We start from the raw sequence: 24,205 nt of genomic DNA on the forward strand, positions 1-24,205 counted from the left end.
TTTCTTCATTTATCTATGCCCTGCGGAAAGATAACCGCTTTGGTAACCTTTCCAGCGGCAACGTCCTCCAGTGCTCTCTGCGCATCGGCCAATTCATATCGATGCGTAACACACTCGACCAAAGGAAAGTGGCGATGGTTGGCCTGGACAACTTTGATGGCACGATAGTAATGTCCAGGGGAAGCGTAGGTGGACCCGATGATAGTGAGGGCATTCTGGACAACTTGGAAAGGGGATACGGCGACCTTACTTGAACCCGCCCATGTACCAACAAGGAGGTACTTTCCACTACGAGCCAATAGATTTATACCCTCTTCGAAAGCCGCAGCATTTCCACTGCACTCGACGACCAAGTTCACACCTCGAGCGCCCACAGCTCTGCTGATATATCCGCGGCGCTGCTCCATGCTGGCGAGTTCCGGGCTTCGCATGTCGATGGGAATCGTTACTCCAAAACCTACGGCCTGCTGGAGACGTGCTTTGTTGCCTTCAATGCACACAATGTGCTCCGCGCCTGCAAGCTTTGACAGCATGATTGCGGCCAATCCTACGGGGCCAGCACCTTGGACAACGACAGTGCAACCGCGGCTGATCCCACCAAGAGCGTCAACCGCCTGAAGCATGGTAGGAAGAGCACAGCCCAGTGCAATGTATGCATCGAGCGGCACTCGTTGGTCGACTCGATAGAAGGAGTTATTTGGCAACAGGGTGGCCACCTCGGTATAGCTTGCCCAAACTTGGGATTGATTTGCAGGCGACCAGAACGTACCGTTGGTACACGCCGTGAAATCCTGCGTTACCGTACAATCGTAACAGGAGTTGCAAGGCCTGATTGGGTTCCAGTATACAATGTCACCAACTGCAATAGGACTGCTGGCATGATCTGTGGTGACACCCTTCCCAAGCTCGATGATTTGCCCAAGGCCCTCGTGTCCGAGGACAACTGGGCCACCCAAGGTCTGGTCTCCCTTCCATAGATGAGGATCCGTACCACAAACACCCGCCCTTAAAACCCTAATATTGATGCAGCCGTCAGCTGGAGGAGGAACATCGCGCTCCCAGATTTGAAGAGGCGTGTTGCTCTCTGTAAGCACTACCGCCTTTGAACGCTGGACGGAAGTCATTGCCGTGCTGAGAGGTTTGAGCGGTCTCTTTCTCTTTCTCCTGCACAAGCCGCACAAGTCACCTCCTGAAATCTCAATTCCCAGTTAAATGGGCCAGAAGGGCGGAGGACAGCATCGCCCAGCCCAGTCTGCCGTTCGACTCTCCCGACGCTGCCTACGGACAGATTCCGGACGAACTGGAGATTCAGTCTGGGGAGGCCGAGGCGGGGGCAGGGGGAAGGCCGACGACACGAGGAAATGGGGGAGCTCAATATGGGGAAAAGGGGGGATCGACGATACGGGGAAAGGGGGAAGGCCGACCATACGCGAAAAGGGGGGAGGCCGACGTCCAAATAAACATCTGCCGATGCGGGCTAGCACATCAACCCCACCATTTTACCCCGCGCTTCTCCACGCCTCCATCTCCAGTGCGCTGGGAATGCCCTACAAACCCTCCGAACGCCTCTTCCAACATGTCCCAACATCACCAATACCATAGTGCCATATCGAATTGGGGAACGCTTACACTCTCTTCTTCCGCTTGTCCGACCATTCTCTTGTCGTCCCCAAGGACTTATATGCATGCCATGTAACCGACTCGAACTGCTCAAAGCAACACCTCCCCAAACCGTTATCAATCTTCGTTGGGAATCCTCTTTTCTATCTGAAAGTATCCAATCTCATACAACCATCGGAAAGCCCAACGCTAGCATGGCGCCCTCAGCAACGGTGGACCATACCAATGGTGGCATCCCTCATCATCCAAAGACTGCTACAAAGCTTAAAGAGCCAAATGGAGTCACTAGCCGATCAAGTGGTGATCCCCTAGTTCTTCCTCCCGGAACCAGCTCTGAGCAGTTTGCGGATTTCATCAGCCGTGCCAAGGCCATCTGTGGTGCCGAGAACGTTTTCATCGTCGAGACCTCGGATCAGTTGATTGATGGCACCTACAAGGAGCCCAACAAAACGCATGATATGCATGCTGTTTTGGACCGATCCTATTTTGTCTGCTCAGCGACCATCTCCCCTCGAAACGTGCCCGAGGTACAAGAAATGATGCGTCTTTGCAATGAGTTTGATATCCCCGTCTGGCCGTTCTCGATTGGAAGAAACACTGGCTATGGAGGGGCTGCACCTCGAGTACCAGGTAGCATTTGCCTAGAATTGGGGAAGAACATGAATCGTATCCTGGAGGTCAACACAGAAGATGCTTATGCATTGGTCGAACCTGGTGTGACATATTTCGACCTGCATGAGTATCTGGAAAAGCATAATCTGAGGGAGAAAGTCTGGATAGATGTGAGTACTTCATGATTCCTAAATTCAACTACTAATAGCCTTCTAGGTTCCTGATTTGGGAGGTGGCTCTATAATTGGAAACACCATCGAGAGAGGTGTTGGTTATACCCCATATGGAGGTAAGAAGCCCTTCTTTCTGAATGGCTTCAAGTCATGTGTTGACTGGCTCATAGATCATTTCATGATGCACTGCGGTATGGAAGTCGTACTTCCAAATGGCGAACTCATCCGTACGGGCATGGGAGCCTTACCCGACAAAACATCTGGCCACAGAGACGGCTTAAGGCCTGATGAACAACCCGGTAACAAGGCCTGGCACCTGTTTAATTATGGTTTCGGTCCCTACAACGATGGCATATTCACTCAGAGCAACCTTGGGATTGTCGTCAAGATGGGAATTTGGGTAACTACCTATGAACAACACACTGGTTAAGCTACCACTAAAACTCCCTAGTTAATGCCAAACCCCGGCGGCTACCAAGCCTATATGATCACGTTCCCAAGGGATGAGGACCTCCACCAAGTAATGGATATTATACGTCCGCTCCGCATAGTCAGTGGCAGTTTGATATCTTGATTGACTCAGTAGCTGACAGATTCTGGTTTAGCAAATGGTTCTACAGAATGTACCGACTTTGCGGTCTATTTTAATGGACGCTGCAGTACACGGAAATAAGAAAAGTTTCAGCAATTCCGATAAACCACTGACCGATGCTGAGTTGGACGAAATTGCGAAGAAGCTTGACCTTGGCCGCTGGAACTTTTACGGCGCTCTTTACGTAAGTTCAGAATTCCTGACTCGTTGTCGGTCGAGTGCTCACAATCATTTCTAGGGGCCAGAGCCAATTCGTGAAGCTCTGTGGAGCATCATTAAGAAAGCCTTCTCTGCAGTCCCAGGGGCAAAATTCTACTTCCCAGAGGACCGACACGAGGAATACTCTGTCCTTCGTACCAGAGCCTTGACGCTTCAGGGTATACCTACTTTTGATGAACTTAGATGGGTTGATTGGCTTCCAAACGGTGCTCATCTCTTCTTCTCGCCAATTGCAAAGATATCCGGCGACGACGCAACTTTACAATATCAAGTGACAAAGAAGCGGTGCGATGAAGCTGGGTTGGATTTTATTGGAGATTTCGTCGTTGGAATGAGAGAAATGCGTGAGTCTATTCCCAATTTCGTATTATATATCCCCAGACCGTGGCTTCCTTAGAAGGCAGAGATATGCCTTCCAAGTTCTATTCGACTAGTGCCCTCTCAATGCATCAAACAAGATCCTCGGGCCCTAGAGACACCAACCCTTAGGTAACTCTCACTGACACTTTTAACAGACCACATCGTCTGTATAGTCTTCGATCGCGAAGACCCAGAATCCAAGAAGAAGGCCCATTGGCTTATTCGGACGTTGATTGATGACTGTGCGGCATATGGATGGGGCGAGTACCGTACTCACCTTGCAGTCATGGACCAAATCGCAGGAACCTACAACTTCAATGACAACGCCCAGATGAAACTTAATGAGCAGATCAAGAATGCGCTTGATCCAAAGGGAGTTTTAGCGCCTGGCAAGAATGGTGTCTGGCCTAGCACCTACAACAAAAAGGCTTGGGCAATTCCCACGGATTAGACAGAGACAATGCCGACTGTTGTAGAAGCAACTTAGAAATCACATTGCTTCTGACTAGTCAGCGGTACTCTCCAAAAAATAGATGTAACTGCAGAGAAATGCAACCACCTTCTACTACTTACCACCTACTACATAAGTCATTCCAGTACCCGAGAATTGGTTATGGGGTCCTGGGTTTCTGATGTTGATGTACCCACCCCCACCTAGCCCCACACCCCGCCTCAGGGTATATCTATAAATAATCCACCTACCCATCCCTGGACCGTACCTTGTCCATTGGTTGAGCGGCTGTGGCCGTGCGGGGTGGCTGCCTTATGGCTTCCATGAGTCCCATCCTTCATCCATCCATCCTGTACACTTCCCACACATCTTATTGAACGATTATTCAACATTCTACTCCATCATTCAACACCTCAAAACTTGCTCTTCTCTGCTCTGTACCCTCTACCCTGTTTATCTCATCTTCCAACCACGCAGAAATGTTCTGGAACTTCTGATCTTCAAACTCCCCCAAGCTTGATATCCCCATTTGTTTTGAAACTAAACGCAAGCTATCTGTACGCTTTAACAGACACATAACACCTCTAATTATACCGGGCAGATGAGGTTCGCGAAGGTTTTCGCAAGGTTATCAAACTTGAAGAGCCCGCCAGCGAGATATTGGCCAAGAATGCCGTGAAAGAAGGAGATGTAGTGGGTTATATAATCTTGCGAGTTGGATATGCATCTACCTACTAATAAAGTCTCCAGTAAGTCTGGACAGAGTCATTATTTACTGCTTTTCTGACAACTGCTTTCCCTTCGAATTTGGCACCCGCTGTTGAATACTGCGCCGATCCTGTCTTGAAAGATGATCTATCATGGCGCATAGCCATTTCCGCCAGGATCGGAATACCTACGGGTTTGGACCTGGAAGACTTTTGAGCTTGCCTTGGTGACGATGTCAAGAGAAGAGATGCGAGTACTTTCGGGAGACCACTGCTCCTGGCGAGAATTCGAAGATAAATATACCAAATCAACGCACTGACTGTGACCGACGCCGGTTGATGTGGGTAAAAGTCTAATATATAAAGCCCCAAGAATAGGTTCCAAAGTCTTACTCCTGTTCAGGGCGATGCTGACCCCGACGATTCAGAGCTTGATGACAATGACCTGGACGATCGCAGTAAAGACCTTCTAGATTGTTTGACCCTGACTGTCTCCTATAGCTCTCCAAAACTTGCCAACGGTAGCCCTAAGCTCAGTTATGGGCGCCATACGCTTTATTCTCATGCTGAAAGACTCCCAAGCTCCTGCTCTACCAACCTAGACGACAAGTACCATAGGTGGTGGAATGAACGCGAAGTTGACATCAATGTTCTTCCAATCAGCTCCGGTACATAAGTGGTCTCAAGTCGAGACGGCTGACTACAACTATGCAGACTATTCGTATGTTCAGGACACAGATGGATTCTCAACCGGAGAAATCAGCTTAGTCCTGGACGAAGCCTCTCGTATGGCAACATTTACTCATGGAGGTTTGAAACGACGGATTCAACTAGACAGACGTGTAGAAGTATGGGAACTTCGCCAAATACCTCACTTGAACGAGTACGAGTACGGACCCCGACTAAGGGTCTGAAACCCGGGTGGTATATGTAGGTCTCGAACTGCGCGAAGAGAAGTCACATGATCAAGACTTCTCCTTTTCTTCTCCTTTTCTGTTTTCTCGTGTAGCTTTGTAGTTTATTTCGTAAAAAAAGGACACTTCGTCAAAAGGACAGTAATCGCAAGACCCATGCCGCGCGTAGCCCCTGACTACTGCTGGGCGTGCCTGGCGACCTGATTTGCTGGGGACCGCTTCCAGACTCCACACGTGCAATTTCTTTTCGCCTGGTACAGAATACGGCATACGACATACGGAATACGGGATACGGGCTACGGGGCCAACGTGAACTTGGCACGAAAACGGATCCCACCTCACTCACCATGAACTGTGCTGGATGCGCTCGATGCGCCATGTTACTTTGATCTGACCCCTTGACCCTCTTTTGGCGCCATATACTCTCCTTCTTTCACTCGTCCTTTATATGCTGTTTTTAGTCAATTGAATCGCTCATTACTTACTTTGAACTCGCGTCATCGATACGGTCGAATATGTCGACACGGTATTCGTTGCGCCAGACTCCCAAGTAAACACCTCCCTCACCCCCTGCTCTTCCCTCGTATCTTTATAGCTGAATAATTGTCCAGGAAAACAGAGCGTGCTGGCTACGTGGAGACCCCACGCCCCCGTCGGCCGAACCGTCGCAAGTCCCAATTCCCTGAAGAGGAGGGAGACGACTCGTCCTCCCAGACCGACAACTCAACCACCAGAGTCGCGTCAACTCGAGTCTCAGAGAAGAAAGCCGTCGTCACTGAGACAATGACGAAGACGAATGGAAGCGTCAGCAATGGCTCAACGACCAAGGCCGCAAATGGCCACGCGGGGAAGAAGCTCGACGCAGAAAAGGGGGACATCATCGATGGCTGGGCAGTCGGCAAGGATCCCAAGATCGATTACTCTGGGCATTTCGACTTTGGTGGATCTTTTGGTGTCAGTGCCATGATGATTGGGTTCCCAACGCTGATGTACTACATGTGGATTGGTGCAACCTTCTACGATGGAAAGTTCCCAACTCCAGCCCCGGACCAGACGTTCGTCGATTTTGTCAAGCATATGGCGGATATTGTGCGTGAACACGCCTTCCCATCTCTGCGAGCTTGGAAGATATACTGGGTCTTTTTCATCTTTGAAGCAGCGTGTTATTGCCTGCTTCCTGGGGTGGAGACTTATGGCAAGCCTCTTGCCCATGAAGGAGGCAAGCAGCTTAAATACTACTGCTCCGGAGTCTGGTCTTTCTACACCACCATACTGGTCGCTGCCGTGCTTCACTATACTCGTCTGTTCCCACTCTACACAATTATTGATGAGTTCGGCCCGCTCTTGTCTGTGGCAATCATCTCTGGGTTCTTGGTTGCAATCGTTGCCTATTTTTCTGCCATTATCCGCGGGGCGCAACACAGAATGACGGGGTATCCCATTTATGATTTCTTTATGGGTGCTGAGTTGAACCCGAGGATGTTCGGTATTCTGGATTTCAAAATGTTTTTCGAAGTCCGCCTCCCATGGTTTATCCTACTCGGCATCTCGTGCGCTACCGCTGCTCGACAGTACGAGGACTATGGCTACGTCTCTCTTGAAGTAGGCTTTTTGATCATGGCACATTTCTTGTATGCAAATGCATGTGCCAAAGGCGAAGAGTGCATCACGACTACATGGTAACTTTACTTCTCCCCATTGCCAACTCCTGCTGACGGCTCCAGGGACATGTATTACGAGAAATGGGGTTTCATGTTGATTTTCTGGAACCTGGCAGGCGTTCCCCTTAGCTACTGCCATTGCACCCTTTTCCTTGCCAACCACCCCCCGTCAGCCTACCAATGGAACCCCTATCTAATGGGCGTGCTTTTCGTAACATACCTTTTTGTATACTGGGTCTGGGATACGACCAACTCTCAAAAGAACCGCTTCCGAGCTCAAGAGCGCGGCTTGCTTATTGAACGGAAGACTTTTCCTCAACTCCCATGGCAGACCGTCAAAAACCCTCGCATCATCAAGACCAAGACTGGAGACTCGATTCTTGCTGACGGATGGTATGGATATGCCAGGAAGATACATTACACCTGTGATTTCTTCTTTGCGAACACCTGGGGTCTGGTCACTGGGTTCAGCAGCCCATTCCCATGGTTCTACCCGGTCTTCTTTACTTGCATGATTATTCACCGTGCATTTAGGGACATCCAACGGTGTAAAGCGAAGTATGGGAAGAGTTGGGAGGAGTATGAGAAATTGGTGCCATATTTGTTCATCCCGGTAAGTCTACAGTCTGTCACTTCGACCCATTGTTGTCACTAATGTTGGTCAAGTATGTTTTTTAAGGAGAGAACAAAGTTGATGTGACGACAGCCTGGCCCTTGTGGTCTTACGGGGATTCATGCGGAGTAAGTATACGTGCTTCTAGCATATGAGACGTTGACAGGAAAGTTGTGGACTGGTGTCTCAAAGTCGGCTCTCCGCCGGCACATCAGTGCCTGAGTGGACTTATGCTTGTACATTATTGCCATATTATACGTATCCTTAATACAGTCTTGATGCTTGATGGGTTATAGCTCTCCAAGAAAGTCGGGCGTGATCTGACCAAGAGCCGGAATAAGGATTTGGATATGACAGGAGACGAAACCGAAGATTAGCTGCTGGAGATAGTTGCCAAGGCTGTTCAGGGCTATGGTTCCGGCCAACTTCGAGTCTCATAGATAGGGAGGGCGTTGTATCAAAAAGGTTTAAGATTAAAGACAGAACACCCTCTTCAATGCGTAGATTGTCTCTCGGAGGTCGCCTTATGCATTCAGCCTCTCCCCCTCAGCCTTGCGGAGGGGCGGACTAGCTCGAGTGTTTAAGCTTCCCCCGCAGGAGGTTTGCCTCTCAGCCTCGACCCAGGAATGGGCAGAAATGACCTTCAAGATGCAGACAGGCTCTTTCAAGATCAGATACAGACTGTCTTTACCTCTGCGTCTCTCTCGCTGTGAGTTTTATGCGTAGTTGTGTCTTTTGAGCGCGGGACAGACTGGCGAATCAAGTGCTAGTACGGGTCCAACACCAGGCATCTCAGAGAAGGCGGCGGAAATCGAAAAACCCACGGTTGTCAACTCATCCAAAAGTCACTTCTTTGCACACATCCCACCAACAGCGCTCTCTCTCGACCCATTGTAAATCTTTCCCCTCCTCTCTCTCTCCTACCCCCCGACTCTGCGCCGACAAACATGTCTACCGCGGTGATCAACGCCGACGAGGAGCAGCTAGAGCCCACGCTCCAATCCATCCTCGACCAGAAGACCCTCCGCTGGATCTTCGTCGGTGGGAAGGGAGGAGTCGGGAAGACCACCACCTCCTGCTCGCTGGCCATCCAACTGGCCAAGGTGCGCCGCTCCGTGCTCCTCATCTCCACCGATCCCGCGCACAACCTCTCGGACGCTTTTTCACAGAAATTTGGAAAGGAGGCCCGGCTTATCAATGGCTTCACCAACCTGAGCGCCATGGAGATCGATCCCAACGGCAGCATCCAAGAGCTTCTGGGCCAGGCCGATGAGGGGGAGGCTCCCACTTCTGGTATGGGTGGCATGATGCAGGATCTAGCATTCGCTGTGAGTCTCTTGTCAGCCTTCCCGCAACATGGAACGTGTGTGCTAACAGAGTCGGCCTGCAGATTCCCGGTATCGACGAGGCCATGTCCTTTGCCGAGGTGCTCAAACAAGTCAAATCCATGTCCTACGAAACCATCATCTTCGACACAGCGCCGACCGGACACACGCTCCGCTTCCTGCAGTTCCCCTCGGTCCTCGAGAAGGCCCTTGCTAAAGTCTCGCAGCTCTCGTCACAGTTCGGCCCCATGCTGAACGGCCTCCTTGGCACCAACGGCTCCCTCCCCAATGGTGCGAACTTGCCTGAGATGATGGAGAAGCTGGAAGGGCTCCGCGAGACCATCTCCGAGGTTAACACACAGTTCAAGGACGAGAACCTCACCACGTTCGTCTGTGTCTGCATACCCGAGTTCCTGTCGCTCTACGAGACGGAACGCATGATTCAGGAGCTTGCTAGCTATGGCATCGACACGCATTGTATTGTGGTTAATCAACTGCTGTTTCCGAAGAAGGGGAGCGATTGCGAACAGTGCAATGCCAGGAGGAAGATGCAAAAGAAATACTTGGAGCAGATCGAGGAACTGTATGACGAGTTTAATGTTGTCAAGATGCCGCTACTGGTGGAGGAAGTTAGGGGCAAGGAGAGGTTGGAGAAGTTCAGTGAGATGCTGGTTAAGCCATATGTTCCACCGGCTGGGGGGTTATAGAAATAGACAGTGTCTGTAGAGTATGAATCGATTCGATACCCGGTTATTGTCTTTTGCCATGCGCAGTATATCATACAGTGTTCCCCTTGATTCAGAATCGAATCCACCTTTACACATCCATCCTCGAATGAAAACCCATTCAAATATCTACAAGACGCCCGTATGTGCAACATGACTGAAGCAACGGGACGTGACCGAGTTATCCCAGAGAAGAAGAAGAAGAAGAAGAAGAAGAAGCAGCAGCAGCAGAAAACCGTACAAGAAGTCTAAAAAAAGACATCCTAGATTTTAAAACAACGCCTAACCTTTGCCATGCTGCTCCTATACAACTACACCAAATTGAGTAGCCATGCGATTAAACAGCTCGAATCCCATCCTCTCAGCAGCCTTTGGACCTTGAAGAATACTACCGATCATGTCAGAACCAGGCGAGAAATCATGCTCGAAAGTAGGTAGGCTCGCCAGTACCCCTCATGTTAATAAGAACCGCTTGTAGGAAATGCCACCGGAAAAGCTCATTTGGTGGTCCTTTGAGGATCATCAAGAAATTATTGATCGAGATGTTTTCTAGTAGTATTTTTTACTGTTAAAGCTAAAGAGTATCATCTGCTACTTCTCCTGTTATGATGCATCGTCCATCTCGCAAACGTACAGCTTTTCGAAACGCCTGCACACGAGGACCTGTAGTTATTTGATGCCGAAATTGTACGGACTATTGCTGTCTCGTTATTGACGTCGAATAGGCCTGCTTATTACTTAATTGTGGAAAAGAGCTAGTTGATAAGTATTTACAAGGAGAATCAATGTGCAGAAAGGTCACAGGCACAGTTTAAAGATTAAAGATGCTTCGTGACGATAACGGATAAGATAAGGTAGGAGAGTTAATCGTTTAAGGCAGTTTAGCGTGAGCCGAGGGTCCAAGCGCGTCAGCAAGAGCCGCAGGTACGCGACTCCCGGGTTACGCGTGTTCTCACGACGTCGACAGTGATGGACTGGCTGCGCGCCATACGGTAATGTTGGAGAGTTTGCAGTACGATAGGCAGGCGCTGTTGGAGCAGCTGGAAGGGGTCACGGCAATCTTCGATCGAATTGGGAAGAATGTGGAAGCTGGTAGGAATGGAGAACGGATTATTGAACATATACTGATCCTAAAACCCGGTAGAACTCGACCAGCAAAACCGCGTCCTCGTCTCGCGAGATGAGCTCCAAACTCTACGTGACAAGGCTGCCAAAACCGACGGTCTGGAGAAAGAGCTGTTGACTCTCCAACAGCTGCAGCGGGCGCAAGATGCCAAATTGGACGATGTTCGAGTAGCCCAAGAGAAGAATGCGCAAAATGAGCGATTGGCTCAGGACAATGCACGCCTTGCTGAACAGCTGGAGGAATATAAGAGTGCTAGCTCACGGGTTTCTGAGTTGGAAAAAGAGAACGAGCGGCTGGCAGCGAGTCTTCAGCAGGCCTTGTTACTGCCGAAGGATATACGGGATACAGGTGGTCTCAATGAAGGAGGTAAAGATGCAAGATCAATTGCGAATGATCCTTCTCCAGCTACACGGCAGATTGACTACGACGATTCAAAGGCCGTCAAAAGTAAGCCTTACCGCACTTTGGTAACCAGATACAACATCCTGTACGAGAACTGGAACGATATCAAAGCTGCCAGGAAAAGGCTCGAGAGCGAGGTTAGGAGGCTCAAGGAGAAAGATAAACAGTACCAACAGTTCTGCGATAGTCAAGGCAAGAAAATCGACAAGAAACGGGATAGAATACGAAGGCTAGAAGAAGAGCTTGGGTCTCTGAAGGCGCAAATGCAAAGTTCTGGACAACCCAATATCAGTAAAACAGCACCGAGAAGTTCTGTTCAAGCTTTTGATAGCCATAACCAGCATCGACTAGATCCCAAAGGCTTGCAGGAAGTTGCTAGGGCTCTCAACTCCGCGCCGCTCGCGCCTATACACTACCGAGGCAAAGTCATAACCATTGATGACATTGTGAGGGTTCTCGAAGTTTTCAATAATAAGGCTGAAGTTTCCCATCGAATTGAGGTGCCGGCAAGCAGCCTGTCTGGAGAATTGCGATCTCAAAGCGCTCCTCTTCCAGGCCCAGATACTAGCAGCCGAGAGCAGGCGACACGATCGAACAAGTCCGCAGGCCCAGAATGCGAATCCAACAAACTTCCAGTGCTATTTAGCGGTGAAATTGATGGGAATGGCCGCGTCGCGGACACCGAGTTCGAGTGTATTGAACCTCACCACTCCAGCTCGACTCAGGACTGTTCAAATCCGAACTCCCCCAGCAAAGATGATGACCAAGATCCGAAGATCAAGAAGGAGCCTTCAATTGATACCCGACTTTCACCAGACACCCCTATGGTCATATCGGCCCGCCGTGCCAATAAGAGGAAAGACCGTAATGAGCCAGAGACTGTTTCCAAAATAAAGATTGAAACAATATCGAGTAGTCCTATCGGTCTCGCTGCTTTTCATGGTTTGGATCAGAGTGAGAGCATTGATCTCGATGATATTGGTGACAAGCAAATCACACCCAGGAAGCAGCGACAATCAATAGGCCGCATGAGTGGAGCCAGACCTTATGGTGCATACTCCGCGCGACAAGATGGAAACGATAACCAGGACCACGACGACCTCAGTGATATTATAGAGGGTGAGCAGGTATTCCAGGAGACACCAGTTCCCAGAGCTAGACACCCAGTCAATTCTGCTCTGCGACCTTTGAGTGCCAACAAACAAATCATGCCTAGGACATCGGAGAACCAAGCGCCAAAGCGGCGCCGGCTTACCAGTAATAAGGCTGTCGAGGAACTGGCTGAGGATGGTGAAAATCTACGGCCTATAGAGAAGACCTCTCGCAAAAGGGACACAGCTTCCTCTGCCGAAAGATTGGGCGATTTACTTGAGAAGCCAACGCCACCGAAACATGCCATCAGCCAAGCTAGACGTTCTGTTCTGACCAAATCTCCACTGTGCCCTTCTAACGCTCCATCTACGCTGAATCCAACATTGGATCCGGCTCGTCGTACTGGCACTCCTGATAGAGTTTCCACTCCATCTGGGCCATCTTTTAAGGGGCCACTCAGAGACTTCATGGAACCCTCAACACCAGCATCTAGGGACTCGGCTTATGTATCATTACCACAATCTAGAGAAGATATTTCGAATCATTACGAAGGCCGTTCAAAAGCAATTCTGTTTAAGGGTCTATCAAGAGTATCTGCCGAACTGTCAAGACCGCCCACGAGGAGCTCAGTGGGAGCCACCGACGTACCCAGATCACTACGGTCATTGGAAACCCCAAATGACCAATCAGCAATTCCCTCAAAACCCTCAACAACGAAAGAGAGGTCATCTCGCGCAAGAGGAGAACAACATAATTTGGATTTGGCTGACTACTCCGAGAATGAACCACTTCGGGCTCGGCCATTGGAAAAGTTAAGCCTTCAGGATTTCAAGATCAACCCAAATTATAATCACGGTTATAACTACGCCTTCGCAGATGTTGTTCGCAATCAAGATGCGCGTCGATGTTTACAGGGCTGCACGAAGCCGGAATGCTGTGGTAACAAGTTTCGTGCCCTGGCCGCAGCGGCACGGGATCCTAATAAACCTCTGACTGCTTCGCAGGAAGAGGATGACGCTCGCCTGCTCGAAGAGTTCATGGGCGACAATGCATACAAGCTCCGCAACATGACGAAAGCTGAAAGAGATGAGACTCTGCTGCAAGCGAGAACCAGGGAGCTCGCGAATAAGCATGGCAGACATAGACATGCGTATGAAAGGAGACGGAGCCCACCAGGATTTTGGAGAGTGGAATTCCCCACCACGCAGGAAGAGATAGAGGATCGTGAGAAGAGTAAGCAACTGGAGCGGGATCTAGTTGCTCAGAGGTACGAGGAAGCGATGAGACCTGGCGGTGCCTATATCTTTAGAGACGAGTGAAGAGTGTGAAAATTGCTTAACGTTATTGTTATTGGCGCATTCAGACAGGCATGACTACGGGCGTAGCATTGCGTGGAGCTTATGATATTCAGCAAGGTGTCTAGGAAAATGGAGGGAGTTGCTCTGCTTTGCACAAGATGTACATGAGATCACACGCACATGGGCATGAATATCTTGCGGGCCAACTTGGTTAGATAAGGCCATTGCTCACGACTTGCCGGACATAGGGATACTTGTAGAGGAATGTGAAACTTTTGATAATTCAACACCGCCAATAGAAGGAAGGGTCTTTTGAGGCTTTGAGGCTTTGAAACTTTGAGACTTTGAGGCGTTGAGGCTTTCACGGGCCTATTTTTATCCTGTGGCTTGGCTGACCGAGTTTCGCGCTAAAATGGCAGTGCGGCATGATCGCAACGACGACAACTTTAACTCATTGAACAACACCAGCAGCGAGTCAGAAAACCGTCCGGATAGAGCCGGTCCATGACCTCGAAAGCATCTTCACGATGGCAGACACAGCATTGCCCATTGAACATGAAGACTCCATCTCGTCGCAGGATCCCCGCAATCAGCAGCCGAAGAAGGAAAAGAGCAGAAGACCAGCAAGTGAGAGAGCCCCCGGACGATGAGCAGGAGAGAAAGTGAGGGCAACGAGGCTGACTTTTGGACTCTTCTACCAGATACTGCTTTCCGTCAACAGCGACTGAAAGCATGGCAGTAAGTTGGGCGATATCCGACACCCCCGCGCAACCCGAGCTGACAAGAGCACCACAGACCGATTCTGACGCCCAAGACCGTCCTTCCATTATTCTTCGCGATCGCCATCATATTCGCACCACTCGGGGGTTTGTTGTTATACGCCAGTTCTCAGGTCAGTGGCTCAACAGGTCTAGATGGCTGGGGAGTGCTCTTTGGTTCGGTGCTGACGACGACACGAAACAGGTGCAGGAGATCATACTGGATTACTCAAGATGTCATCTCGATGCGCCTGACTACCCAGAGACGGCGCCGATGCCCTCGGATCTCGTTACGATGCACTTTAAGACGAACTCAAGCAATACAGATAGACCAAGTGCTGCAACATGGACCAAAAGACCCATCAATGCCACCTATGGCAACGGCTCCGTCATCCACGCGGTCGTGCCCACGACCCAATGCACCCTTACCTTTACCATTCCAAATGCATTGAATCCGCCAGTTCTGTTCTACTATCGCCTGACACACTTTTACCAGAACCACCGCAGATACGCCAAGTCTTTCGACGTCGATCAGTTGTCAGGGAAAGCTGTCTCGGCGAGCACAATCCACAGCAGTGACTGCACACCCCTTACTACTACCCAAGTCGGCAACGTCAGCAAGCCCTACTACCCCTGCGGTGTGGCGGCTAACTCTGTCTTCAACGACACTTTCTCTTCCCCTGTCCTTTTGAACGTGCCAGGCCAACAAGTTGACAACCAAACCTACTACATGAGGAACAGCTCTGGGATCGCATGGGAGAGTGACAAAGCACTGTACGGTCAATCAGCGTACAACTGGGCAGATGTCGCTGTGCCTCCGAACTGGGTCTTGAGATATCCGAATAACTATAGCGATGATTATCATCCTGACCTGGTCAATGACGAGCAATTCCAGGTCTGGATGCGGTTGGCTGGTTTACCCACTTTCAGTAAACTGGCACAGAGAAACGATACTGCGGTTATGCAGGCAGGCACTTACAGTGTTGATATTAATCACCGTACGTCCCTTTCCCCTTTCCTCGCCCAGGCAGTCAGCCATTCCTTCACGATACCTAACACAAAACAGATTTCAATGTCACCGAATATGGCGGCACAAAATCCATCATTATTAGCACCCGCACTGTTGTGGGCGGCAAGAATCCTTTCCTCGGAATCGCCTACGTAGTCGTAGCAGCAATCTGCGTCGTGCTTGGAACCCTCTTCACCGTCACCCATCTCATCAGGCCCAGGAAATTAGGCGACCACAATTACTTGAGTTGGAACAATGTGGGACCTACCACTGGAATGACGACTGGACGCGATGGTGTATTGGTCGGGGAGGGACTACAGTGATTATAGACCTAGGTGGGGTATAGAAGTGGACGTACCGGGGGGGGAAAAGAAATAGGGGTGGGTTGGGGATGTCGAATGTACAGTAACGTTTTCCTTTCCCTCTTGCGTGCTTTATAAATTTCTTTTCTTTATGTTGGGAAATAGGCGGTCCGGCGTCTTCTTTTTGTTTTTTTAGCCCGGCTGGTTACGTGTGCTTCGAGGTCAGATATGCACGCATGAAAGTTTCCAAGGGCATGCATGGGTTTGATTTCTAGTATATAACGAAATGAGAGAGGTACCTACGTCAAAAATTGTCAAGGCCAAGAAGAAGAGATAGATAAAAGGCTGTGATGCATGAATAGACATTTGTATTTTTTATTCCCGTTAACTATCGTACTGCAATGCTATGCCTTCCATAAAGCAGGAGATCGATCGCCCACTTCAAAAGAAGAGCGCACTGTAGGACCAGCAATTCTGTTTTCGCTAAACCTAACGCCAGGACCCCAACGAAAGAGCTGCGTAACCGCGAGTCGAAGACTGATTTATTAGCAAGCCTACCCGCGTGTGGCAATTTCCCCCCATGATCCTAAGATAACGAGCAAGTACCAGCTGTATTGTATTATAAGTCACTTAGTGCTTTCGTCGTTTCTTCGGACCATCTTCATCTTCCAGTCCACTCTCCCTGTCCTTCCGCTTCGCTTTCTTCTCCAGCTCATCCCAGTCCTCTCCCTCACTCGCATCCTCTTCGTCACTGCCATCCTCACTAGCCTCTGCACTAGCATTGCTATCAAAATCACTGTCATCCTCACTCGACTCGTCTGAAGCTGCGAGTTCACTATCTGACATTTCGAAGGCGGATTCTTCAGACTCCTGGTCCTCGTCTTCGTCATCTGTCTCCGTGGCCAAGAAAGACCAACCGCCATCAGCAAAGAACTGATGAGTGTCCGCAGTGACGGTCTTCATGATAGTGGGCCAGTTCAAGTTGAGTGGACCCTCACTGAAAGGAATATTGACCGAGTCGAGCCATTCTTTGACATTCTCGAGAGATTCGACAGGGATCGTATTGATATGGTATGGAGGTCGATGGAAATCCTTGAAAACGAAGACTAAATCGAAATTCTTCAGACCGAATTGTACACGTTCAAGGTGTGCGATTTCAATATCATCGAGAGTGATGACCATGAAGGGTGGCTCGGTTAGTTGAACCAAGCAATCCGTGGAAGGTTGGCAGAAGACATTGGATCGGAAAGGTACACCGTTGAAGCCAAGCTCACGGAAGGGAACATCGACATCAACATTCTCGTTCTTGCCAGCCTCTGAAATCTTCTCGGCGAACGCCTTGAATTGGCGATCGAGGTCTGCACGACGTCTTCGTTCCTCTTGTTCTTGTTCAAATTCTTCTTCATCACCATATCGGAACTTTCGCTTTCTGTTTCCGGTCTCGTCGAACTGGATGTCGGTAGCTTCTCGATAGAACTGTACGTCCTTGGTCTTCTTCTTTCCGATGAGAATAGGGTCCTTGAGATGAACATGGATGATAACGATCAACTCATGCTGGCAAGGTTGGAAGAACAAGTGCTTGACGTTGCTGAACAGAATGTCCACTCGATGAAGGGGATTCAGGGGAGATTGATATCGGAGACCGTTTTGATGAATTTCAACCTTTCCAGGCACACGCTTGCCATCCATAGCAGGACGAATGAAGACATTGTCCATAACAGCAGGGCGACGATCTGGAAATGATTAGGAATCTGCAAAGAGGGGGCAGTTGGGGGAACGTACTTCGAATTTCGATCAACTTATCTTGTTCAACGACGTCTTCCATCTCCTTCTTTTCTTGCTCCCGCTTCACAGCATCTTTCTTCATGTTGCCGATCTGGGTTGCAATATCCTGGAGGCGGTCTCCGTCTTGGGAACGGAAGGTTAAACTTCGTACAAAATGGGCCGAAGCATCTTCGAAAGGTTGCTCATCCTTTCTACCAACACCTTGACCTGGGGATAAGAAGTTGATTCGTAGGTAGGCATAATCACCCTCGTCACTCTTGCTTGCGTTCTTGATCGTTTGGATATGGAAGGGTACTGGACGACCCATGATCGGCAGTACGATTGTCGAGTTCTTCTGATCCATGACAATTGCAAGATCCCTAACCTTTGAGGGGAACTGATTATCCCGCTTATATGACTCGAAGCGCTTGAACTTCTTCACTGCCGCACCATTTTGATCGCCGGTAGCTTCTGCAAAGCGAGCAAGACCCTCCTCTTGCTTCTTCCTTGCAAGTTCCTTCTGATGCTCCCGGCGTCGGGCCTCGGCTCCTTCGTCAATTTGCGTGGTTCGCTCGGCACGCAATTTTGTCTTGGTAATGTTCTTGGTCGCCACGGCGCCTACAGTAGAGTCTCTCTTTGCCTTCTTGGGTGTTGGGTCAGGCTCCTCATCATCCTTGAAAAAGAATGAGGTTGCATCCAAATCTGAAGGAGCATCACCCGTGAAGACCACCGGTTCCGAAGACGTCACACGGACGGTATCCGAAAGTACCATAGAATAAACTTTGCTCTTCTTGTCCTGGGGGTTCGGGTTTTCGATGTCGCTGAATCCCGTGGTAACACATAGCGTCATTCCATCTTTCAGGATTCGTGTGCTCTTGCCATTTAATATCAAGGTGCTGTCCCGTGTCTCGATGCCGATACCAGCACCAACGTTCTTCAGAAAATGTTTTTCAAGTTCCGGCTTCCTGCTGCGAACCAGGGCCAGAGCTTTGCCATAAATGTCCTTCACTTGTGTACCGTCCCGAATCTCCTTCATGACAAGATTGTGGACCTGCAAGAGAAGCTTATAGTTGCTCTCTTGTGATTTGTTCGGATCAACCAAATAGGTCCGAGCAATCATAGAACAGTACGATTTGTATCGGAGACCCATTGAGGCAAGTATCACACCGGGGTGCAGTATCTCATCATCAACCTGGGCATTCATCTTCAGATCGAATTTGCCACCACTTTGTATGATGGGGCCATGGGTCCAATCCAATTGTGTGGGGTCGAAATCCGAAGGCATCTTCTGTTTGCTCGGGAGCTCGACCGTGGTCCAGAATTTCGTCTCATCCAGCTTGCTATCAACTTTGTTGGCCAAAGCACTGTGCTTGACTTTCTTCTCTTCGTCCAGTATGTTTGACATTTCTTCAACAAAGTATGGGTTCATAAGGGCGATGCAGGCCTTGGAGGCATTTCGCATTGCGCGCTGGTAAAGTCAGCATTTTCCATCCCGAGAGCTGCTCTGTTACATACCAGTTCGTTCTCATCCTTCACAGCCAACGCAGCACCTGAGAGAGCCGGCGCAATATCTACCTCCTCCACCTTATCCGAGATCTCGGAATAGATCTTCTTCCATTCGTCAATAAAAGGTCCGTTCGAGGTGTCCTTTGGTAGAACGCCAACTTTCTTCTGCCAACCCCGATTTTGTTAGCCCTTGTATACAGAACCTACGAAGGTAGAGGATGACTCACGCCCGCAGATGTAATGGATTTCGTGACCTTTTTAAAAAGCTCCGCGTTCTGCTCTGGGTCTTTGCCCCGCACAAGGATCTCGAGAGCGATCTTGCCGCCTTTCAATGGTTCCAGATGCTTTGCTACACGAAGTCAGTTTGCGCCATTGATAATTTGATTGTCTGTGGCTTTGAATATACCTTTCTTCGCTGTCGTGACGACGTACAAGGCATCCAAGGTGAACAGAAACAGGGTTGCGGGAAATTCATAGCCAAGTAGCCAGAACTGTTAATACTGTCAGAACATATCCCTCTGGGCATTCCAAGACATAGAACACATACGTGAAGAGCGTTATTCTTCTGGAACTGTGCAGATTCCTCGGTCTTGCCCATCAACACCAAGATCGAAGAGGCGCCGCCAAAGAGCGCGTCTCCGCTGCGTTTGTCGGCTTTCCATGCTGAATAGAAGTGTGACAGCCGCTCTTGGAAGAGGTTCTTGTCAATTTTGATCTCTGCCATGTCTCTTGAGGGGTTGCGATGATGGCAGAGATATGAAAAGAGGTTGAGGAGAGGTGAAAGTAGCTGGAGGAGACGCGCGCGATGGTCTGAAATCTCGCGAGGCACTTAGATTGATCTCACGCTACTACCGTCTTCGGTTAGACTGAAGTGTCTTTAGCGTGGTATGCCGCGGCCCTTGTAAGGCCATATCGTGAGTGAATATACATGGCTACAACTGACAAGAAAGTCAATATTAGATGAACGCTCCGAGGTTTAACACCTCCAATGATATCTCTTTACATTAAAATCCTATATTGTGGGAGAGTCTGGTTGCTTGTCGATCAGCTGGATTATCCTGGAGACCACAAGGCTGCATGACAGCCTCGCCGCCCGAAATCTTAGCCTACCTAGGTACTGTAGCGATAGGAACTGGTCACATGATATTACTACTATTTGATGGGGTTCGCTTAGCTATATATCCCTATAGTAGTGGCACTTTTATTCTTAGAAATACAACCTACTAATAAGACAACTCCTACCACTCTATTACATAGCGACCTAGGGAAGATTAGTGAAAATCGGTTTATCTTATTAAAGTCAGTTCTATTAGTGTATTTAAGTATAGGAAGAAGGGTTTAGTTTATAAAGAACTAGTGTCGAGAATTAAGGTGATTTTTAAGGATCGACTAGTAGTACAGTCGTACTTTCCTATATATTAGTGATCGCGGATTACCTATTATAGTTCTCTTATTATTTAGTCTCTTTTTTCTTTTACCTTTTAAGTGTTATTAATGTCTAATCCGTTTAAACCTACTTTAAATTTTCTAAGATCTCCTTCTCTAAAGGAAAAGGGATTATTAACAAGTATCGTAAAAGTATCGGAATCAAGCCGATTAAGACTAATAGAGATAGAGATCGACTATTTAGTTATAGAAGTAGTAAAGCTATTAATAAGGATATTAACTACTTTACTATTAGTAACCCCTATTATAGTACCGGCTAAGTATTAAACTATTATAATGTCGATCTCTTAACTAACCTTTAGAGGAACAAAGGGAAAAGATATAGGCGAATACATTAAGGCGATTAAGTACTATACAGATCTATATAAGGGAGAGGAAAGGACTAGAAGGATAAAAGTAGTCTTTAGATATAGACTAACTAGTCGGGCAGTAGTATAGTACAAGGGCTAACTAAAGACTATAAGAGTAGACTAGAAAGCTTTAAAGAAGGAATTTAAGACAAAGTTTATAGTAGATAAAGAGGCAGATTTTAACTAATAATTCCTATTATAGTAACAGATCTATAACCTTAAATAAGACGATAAGGAGACTAAAGTACAGTATTTATAAAGAATCAAAAAGCTAAGTAAAAAATGCCCTATATTATTAGTATTAGAAGTCGCTAGGCGAACATTAGGTAGGCTAAAGAACGTAGAACTTTAGTACTATATATAGAGCTATCTTTTCTAGGCAAAGAAGATCGACGAGGATAGGTAGCTAGTTAAGGATACTAAATTTAAGGATGTGCGTTCTGCGTTTATTACTACTACTAGGCTAATTAAGAAGCCGAATCCCCTTAAAATTAATAAAGAAGAACTACTTAAGGAAACTATAGTCTTATAGAATCAAATTAACTTTAAGCTATATTAATTATTAAAGAAGAGTCTAGAAAAGCCTAAACTATTAAAGACTACGGCCTTACTACCCTTATATCGTCTACTAAATCCTTTTCTATTAACTATACTATTCTAGTAGTAGAGATTAACCTTTTATACAGGTACTTATTATAATTGTTTAGGTTAAGGTCACATAGTATTAACGTGCCTATAGACTAGGGTAACTAAATCCTAGTATTACGAGAACAGGCAGAAGGTTAATGTAACAAGAACTTATAGAACAGGATACATAGCACTACCTATAGGACAGTAGACAGCTGTATATATAGTTGTAAGAGAACTACTAAAGGTCGCGCAGAATTAGACATCTTATTAATTTAACTACCCGGCTTAACAGCCTGTATAGCCTGCTTAACCCTTAGTATTAGAATCATTAAAGCTAGTAGCTAAAAGGTTATTAAAGGAATTCCCTACTATAGCTATAATACTTTACTATAAGCGACTAATATACAGCTACAGTACTAATGTAGTACTAAAAGCTGTATAAGCGCTACTTCTAGGTATACTATCGATGCCTGCTATACTAGTAATACGTGCTATAAATGACTAGCGAGCTTCTAATCGACCTTAACTATATGCTTAACTAGGCGGGAATAAGAGTAAGGGACAAGAAGATAGGCAGACTCCTTTACTAACGTTATAAACGCTAACTATAGCAGGTCCCTTATAGACTAGAGAGCGCCTGTATGTCTAGCTATACGTATCCTAAGAGATTGATCTAACATTAAGAGTCAAAGACCTAAGAGATGTCGATACTAAGGAGTCGTAAACTATACTAGATCACTAGCTATAAGGGTATTAGTATACTCCTCGACTACTAGCTATACCGCCTCTTTTGTCTCTATAACCTAACTATACTAAGCCGGGCCTAAAAGAATCTATCCTAATTAAGTTATTAGATAAGGTAGTACTTACGAGATTTAATATTAGAGAATTTCTCTATAATACTAATATTACTCTTAAATTCGGCTAGCTACTCGACTAATCGCTATAGATTCGAGCCTAACTAGCGCGATACCTTTAAGCTAAAGTACTAAGTAGACGTAGTTAGCGTAAGAATCTTAATGCTATAGTAGTCGTAAACAGACCTCTACCCCGGGTTATAGACAATAGACTAGTCGATATACTAGAAACGTAGTGCCTCTATATAAATACTTATATAGATAGCTAGAAGTTTGTATAGGCTCTAGTTAATAAGAGAGTAGTAGTAGAGCTAATCCCTCCCTAAGTAGTATAGTAGCTAGGCTTAAAGGTCTATTAATTAGATACAGGATAGTATGTAACAGTCGTAGATAGTTAGAAAATCGCTATTACTAAATATGTAAATCTAGAGGTAATAGTAGAAGGCATTAGAACGTTTCTCTACACTTTCGTTATAAGTATTAATGACTCTTATAACATCTTACTATCTAGACACTAGATAGCTCTAGTTAAAGCCGTTAAGGACTATAGAAAGGGAACTCTACGTATATAAGAAAGAAGCGGACTAGTTGTAGATATACTAGCTTTAGTAGCCTTAACTCCTTATATTACTATTAATTAGTATAAGTTAAAGGCGACAGGCAATACTTCCCTAGTTAAGGACTCTAACGACACTAAGGACGATAATAATACTAGCTCTAATAAAGATACTAAGGAGGACATAAATTAGCTACTATAAGAGGTTAAGACGTTTAACTAAGTAGTATATTAGGCGGGAAAAGGCATGTATTAGTAGGGAAGTAGACTCCTTACTAGTATAGCAACACGTCTACTTATATTAACCTTATATCTGTCTGTTTAAATCCTAACTATATTAACATTATTATATATATATTATTATCTATTAGATAAGCTCTAGAGAATTAAGATCTAAACGCGCTATTTTTATTACGACTATCTTTATATAGCTACCTGCCCTTAGTAAATCGGCCTATCTTATAGAGAGTTGTAACCGGCTTTCTAGTTAATAGACGGCCTATGCCTAGATTAATGTTAGATGCCTTATAACAGTATATTAACGAATGGTTTAATAGGATTAGAATTAATATTAGTAATGTTATAGACATAGAGGACAAAATAGCGAAGACTAAGAGATTACTGTATATATAAAAGGATTACTTTGTAACACAGATACAAGATGTAAAAGCTACTAACTTAATTAAACATACTATCGACCTTATCCCGGGTATAATACTAATAGTTGACAAACCTAAGTAATACACTAGTATTAAGTGTATTTCTATAGAGTAGAAGAGGCAAGAGTTAATAGACAGTTGTAGTATATTTAAAGGTATATCGCTACTTTAACTATAGACTAATCTCTAAACCCCCTTTCTTTCCCCTCTCTCTCCTCTATTCTTATACTCTTTAATGCCTACTATTACCTTAGTCGTAGTACGTAGTTACCCCGTACTTGATTTCTAAGCTATTATAGTCTTACGTATTAGCGTACCTAATATAGTATCCTTCCTTTTTAGCTTCTATCCTTAAAAGCTTATAGGTAGCCGTTAGATCGTAGAGAGGCTAGGGTAGGCTAATGCCTTCTTAGAAACAGGAATAAATGTATAAGAATAAATTAGTAAGTAAATATATAACTATATAACTATATAACTA

At 46.9% G+C, this 24,205-nt stretch overlaps 8 protein-coding genes across 8 annotated transcripts; 6 read left to right on the top strand and 2 right to left on the bottom strand.

Annotated features, from left to right (window-relative positions):
- Positions 1 to 5: 5 nt before the first annotated feature.
- On the bottom strand, positions 6 to 1,124 carry M430DRAFT_14904 (hypothetical protein; the record flags this gene model as incomplete). Its single annotated transcript, XM_024863146.1, has 1 exon — positions 6 to 1,124. One exon carries the CDS (start codon positions 1,122 to 1,124, stop codon positions 6 to 8), a length of 1,119 nt encoding a protein of 372 aa, XP_024725166.1.
- A 690-nt stretch (positions 1,125 to 1,814) lies between these two features.
- M430DRAFT_91627 (hypothetical protein) lies at positions 1,815 to 4,027 on the top strand (the record flags this gene model as incomplete). The annotated part of the gene is made up of 7 exons (XM_024869671.1): positions 1,815 to 2,402; positions 2,449 to 2,521; positions 2,576 to 2,805; positions 2,857 to 2,955; positions 3,011 to 3,181; positions 3,236 to 3,560; positions 3,732 to 4,027. The coding sequence occupies 7 exons, from the start codon at positions 1,815 to 1,817 to the stop codon at positions 4,025 to 4,027; spliced, it is 1,782 nt and encodes a 593-aa protein (XP_024725167.1).
- Positions 4,028 to 4,827: 800 nt separating this feature from the next.
- Positions 4,828 to 5,648, top strand: M430DRAFT_38394 (hypothetical protein; the record flags this gene model as incomplete). Its single annotated transcript, XM_024867239.1, has 3 exons — positions 4,828 to 4,961; positions 5,101 to 5,402; positions 5,449 to 5,648. The coding sequence occupies exons 1-3, from the start codon at positions 4,888 to 4,890 to the stop codon at positions 5,646 to 5,648; spliced, it is 576 nt and encodes a 191-aa protein (XP_024725168.1). The 5' UTR covers positions 4,828 to 4,887.
- Positions 5,649 to 5,990: 342 nt separating this feature from the next.
- Positions 5,991 to 8,405, top strand: M430DRAFT_62868 (hypothetical protein). The gene is made up of 4 exons (XM_024869019.1): positions 5,991 to 6,198; positions 6,260 to 7,327; positions 7,373 to 7,922; positions 7,976 to 8,405. Exons 1-4 carry the CDS (start codon positions 6,164 to 6,166, stop codon positions 7,985 to 7,987), a joined length of 1,665 nt encoding a protein of 554 aa, XP_024725169.1. The 5' UTR covers positions 5,991 to 6,163; the 3' UTR covers positions 7,988 to 8,405.
- A 322-nt stretch (positions 8,406 to 8,727) lies between these two features.
- On the top strand, positions 8,728 to 10,224 carry M430DRAFT_55129 (hypothetical protein; the record flags this gene model as incomplete). Its single annotated transcript, XM_024868522.1, has 3 exons — positions 8,728 to 9,250; positions 9,313 to 9,907; positions 10,136 to 10,224. The coding sequence occupies exons 1-3, from the start codon at positions 8,870 to 8,872 to the stop codon at positions 10,222 to 10,224; spliced, it is 1,065 nt and encodes a 354-aa protein (XP_024725170.1). The 5' UTR covers positions 8,728 to 8,869.
- A 734-nt stretch (positions 10,225 to 10,958) lies between these two features.
- Positions 10,959 to 14,159, top strand: M430DRAFT_38397 (hypothetical protein). Its single transcript, XM_024867240.1, has 2 exons — positions 10,959 to 11,064; positions 11,117 to 14,159. Exons 1-2 carry the CDS (start codon positions 10,968 to 10,970, stop codon positions 13,909 to 13,911), a joined length of 2,892 nt encoding a protein of 963 aa, XP_024725171.1. The 5' UTR covers positions 10,959 to 10,967; the 3' UTR covers positions 13,912 to 14,159.
- A 189-nt stretch (positions 14,160 to 14,348) lies between these two features.
- M430DRAFT_131386 (hypothetical protein) lies at positions 14,349 to 16,117 on the top strand. The gene is made up of 5 exons (XM_024862187.1): positions 14,349 to 14,517; positions 14,592 to 14,628; positions 14,686 to 14,782; positions 14,854 to 15,646; positions 15,715 to 16,117. The coding sequence occupies exons 1-5, from the start codon at positions 14,418 to 14,420 to the stop codon at positions 15,978 to 15,980; spliced, it is 1,293 nt and encodes a 430-aa protein (XP_024725172.1). The 5' UTR covers positions 14,349 to 14,417; the 3' UTR covers positions 15,981 to 16,117.
- Positions 16,118 to 16,589: 472 nt separating this feature from the next.
- On the bottom strand, positions 16,590 to 19,953 carry M430DRAFT_92829 (hypothetical protein; the record flags this gene model as incomplete). Its single annotated transcript, XM_024869735.1, has 6 exons — positions 16,590 to 17,692; positions 17,742 to 19,191; positions 19,239 to 19,394; positions 19,457 to 19,578; positions 19,636 to 19,720; positions 19,777 to 19,953. 6 exons carry the CDS (start codon positions 19,951 to 19,953, stop codon positions 16,590 to 16,592), a joined length of 3,093 nt encoding a protein of 1,030 aa, XP_024725173.1.
- Between the last annotated feature and the right edge of the window lie 4,252 nt (positions 19,954 to 24,205).

The sequence above is a fragment of the Amorphotheca resinae genome, assembly GCF_003019875.1.
Source record: "Amorphotheca resinae ATCC 22711 unplaced genomic scaffold M430scaffold_1, whole genome shotgun sequence".
Classification (NCBI taxonomy): domain Eukaryota; kingdom Fungi; phylum Ascomycota; class Leotiomycetes; order Helotiales; family Amorphothecaceae; genus Amorphotheca; species Amorphotheca resinae.

Coding starts and splice junctions, on each gene's coding strand:
- M430DRAFT_62868 (XM_024869019.1), top strand. CDS start 6,164: ATGTCGACACGGTATTCGTTGCGCCAGACTCCCAA. Junction 6,199..6,259: donor TCGTTGCGCCAGACTCCCAA/GTAAACACCTCC, acceptor ATAATTGTCCAG/GAAAACAGAGCGTGCTGGCT. Junction 7,328..7,372: donor GAGTGCATCACGACTACATG/GTAACTTTACTT, acceptor TGACGGCTCCAG/GGACATGTATTACGAGAAAT.
- M430DRAFT_38397 (XM_024867240.1), top strand. CDS start 10,968: ATGTTGGAGAGTTTGCAGTACGATAGGCAGGCGCTGTTGGAGCAGCTG. Junction 11,065..11,116: donor TGGGAAGAATGTGGAAGCTG/GTAGGAATGGAG, acceptor AAAACCCGGTAG/AACTCGACCAGCAAAACCGC.
- M430DRAFT_131386 (XM_024862187.1), top strand. CDS start 14,418: ATGGCAGACACAGCATTGCCCATTGAACATGAAGACTCCATCTCGTCG. Junction 14,629..14,685: donor CAGCGACTGAAAGCATGGCA/GTAAGTTGGGCG, acceptor AGAGCACCACAG/ACCGATTCTGACGCCCAAGA. Junction 14,783..14,853: donor TGTTATACGCCAGTTCTCAG/GTCAGTGGCTCA, acceptor GACACGAAACAG/GTGCAGGAGATCATACTGGA.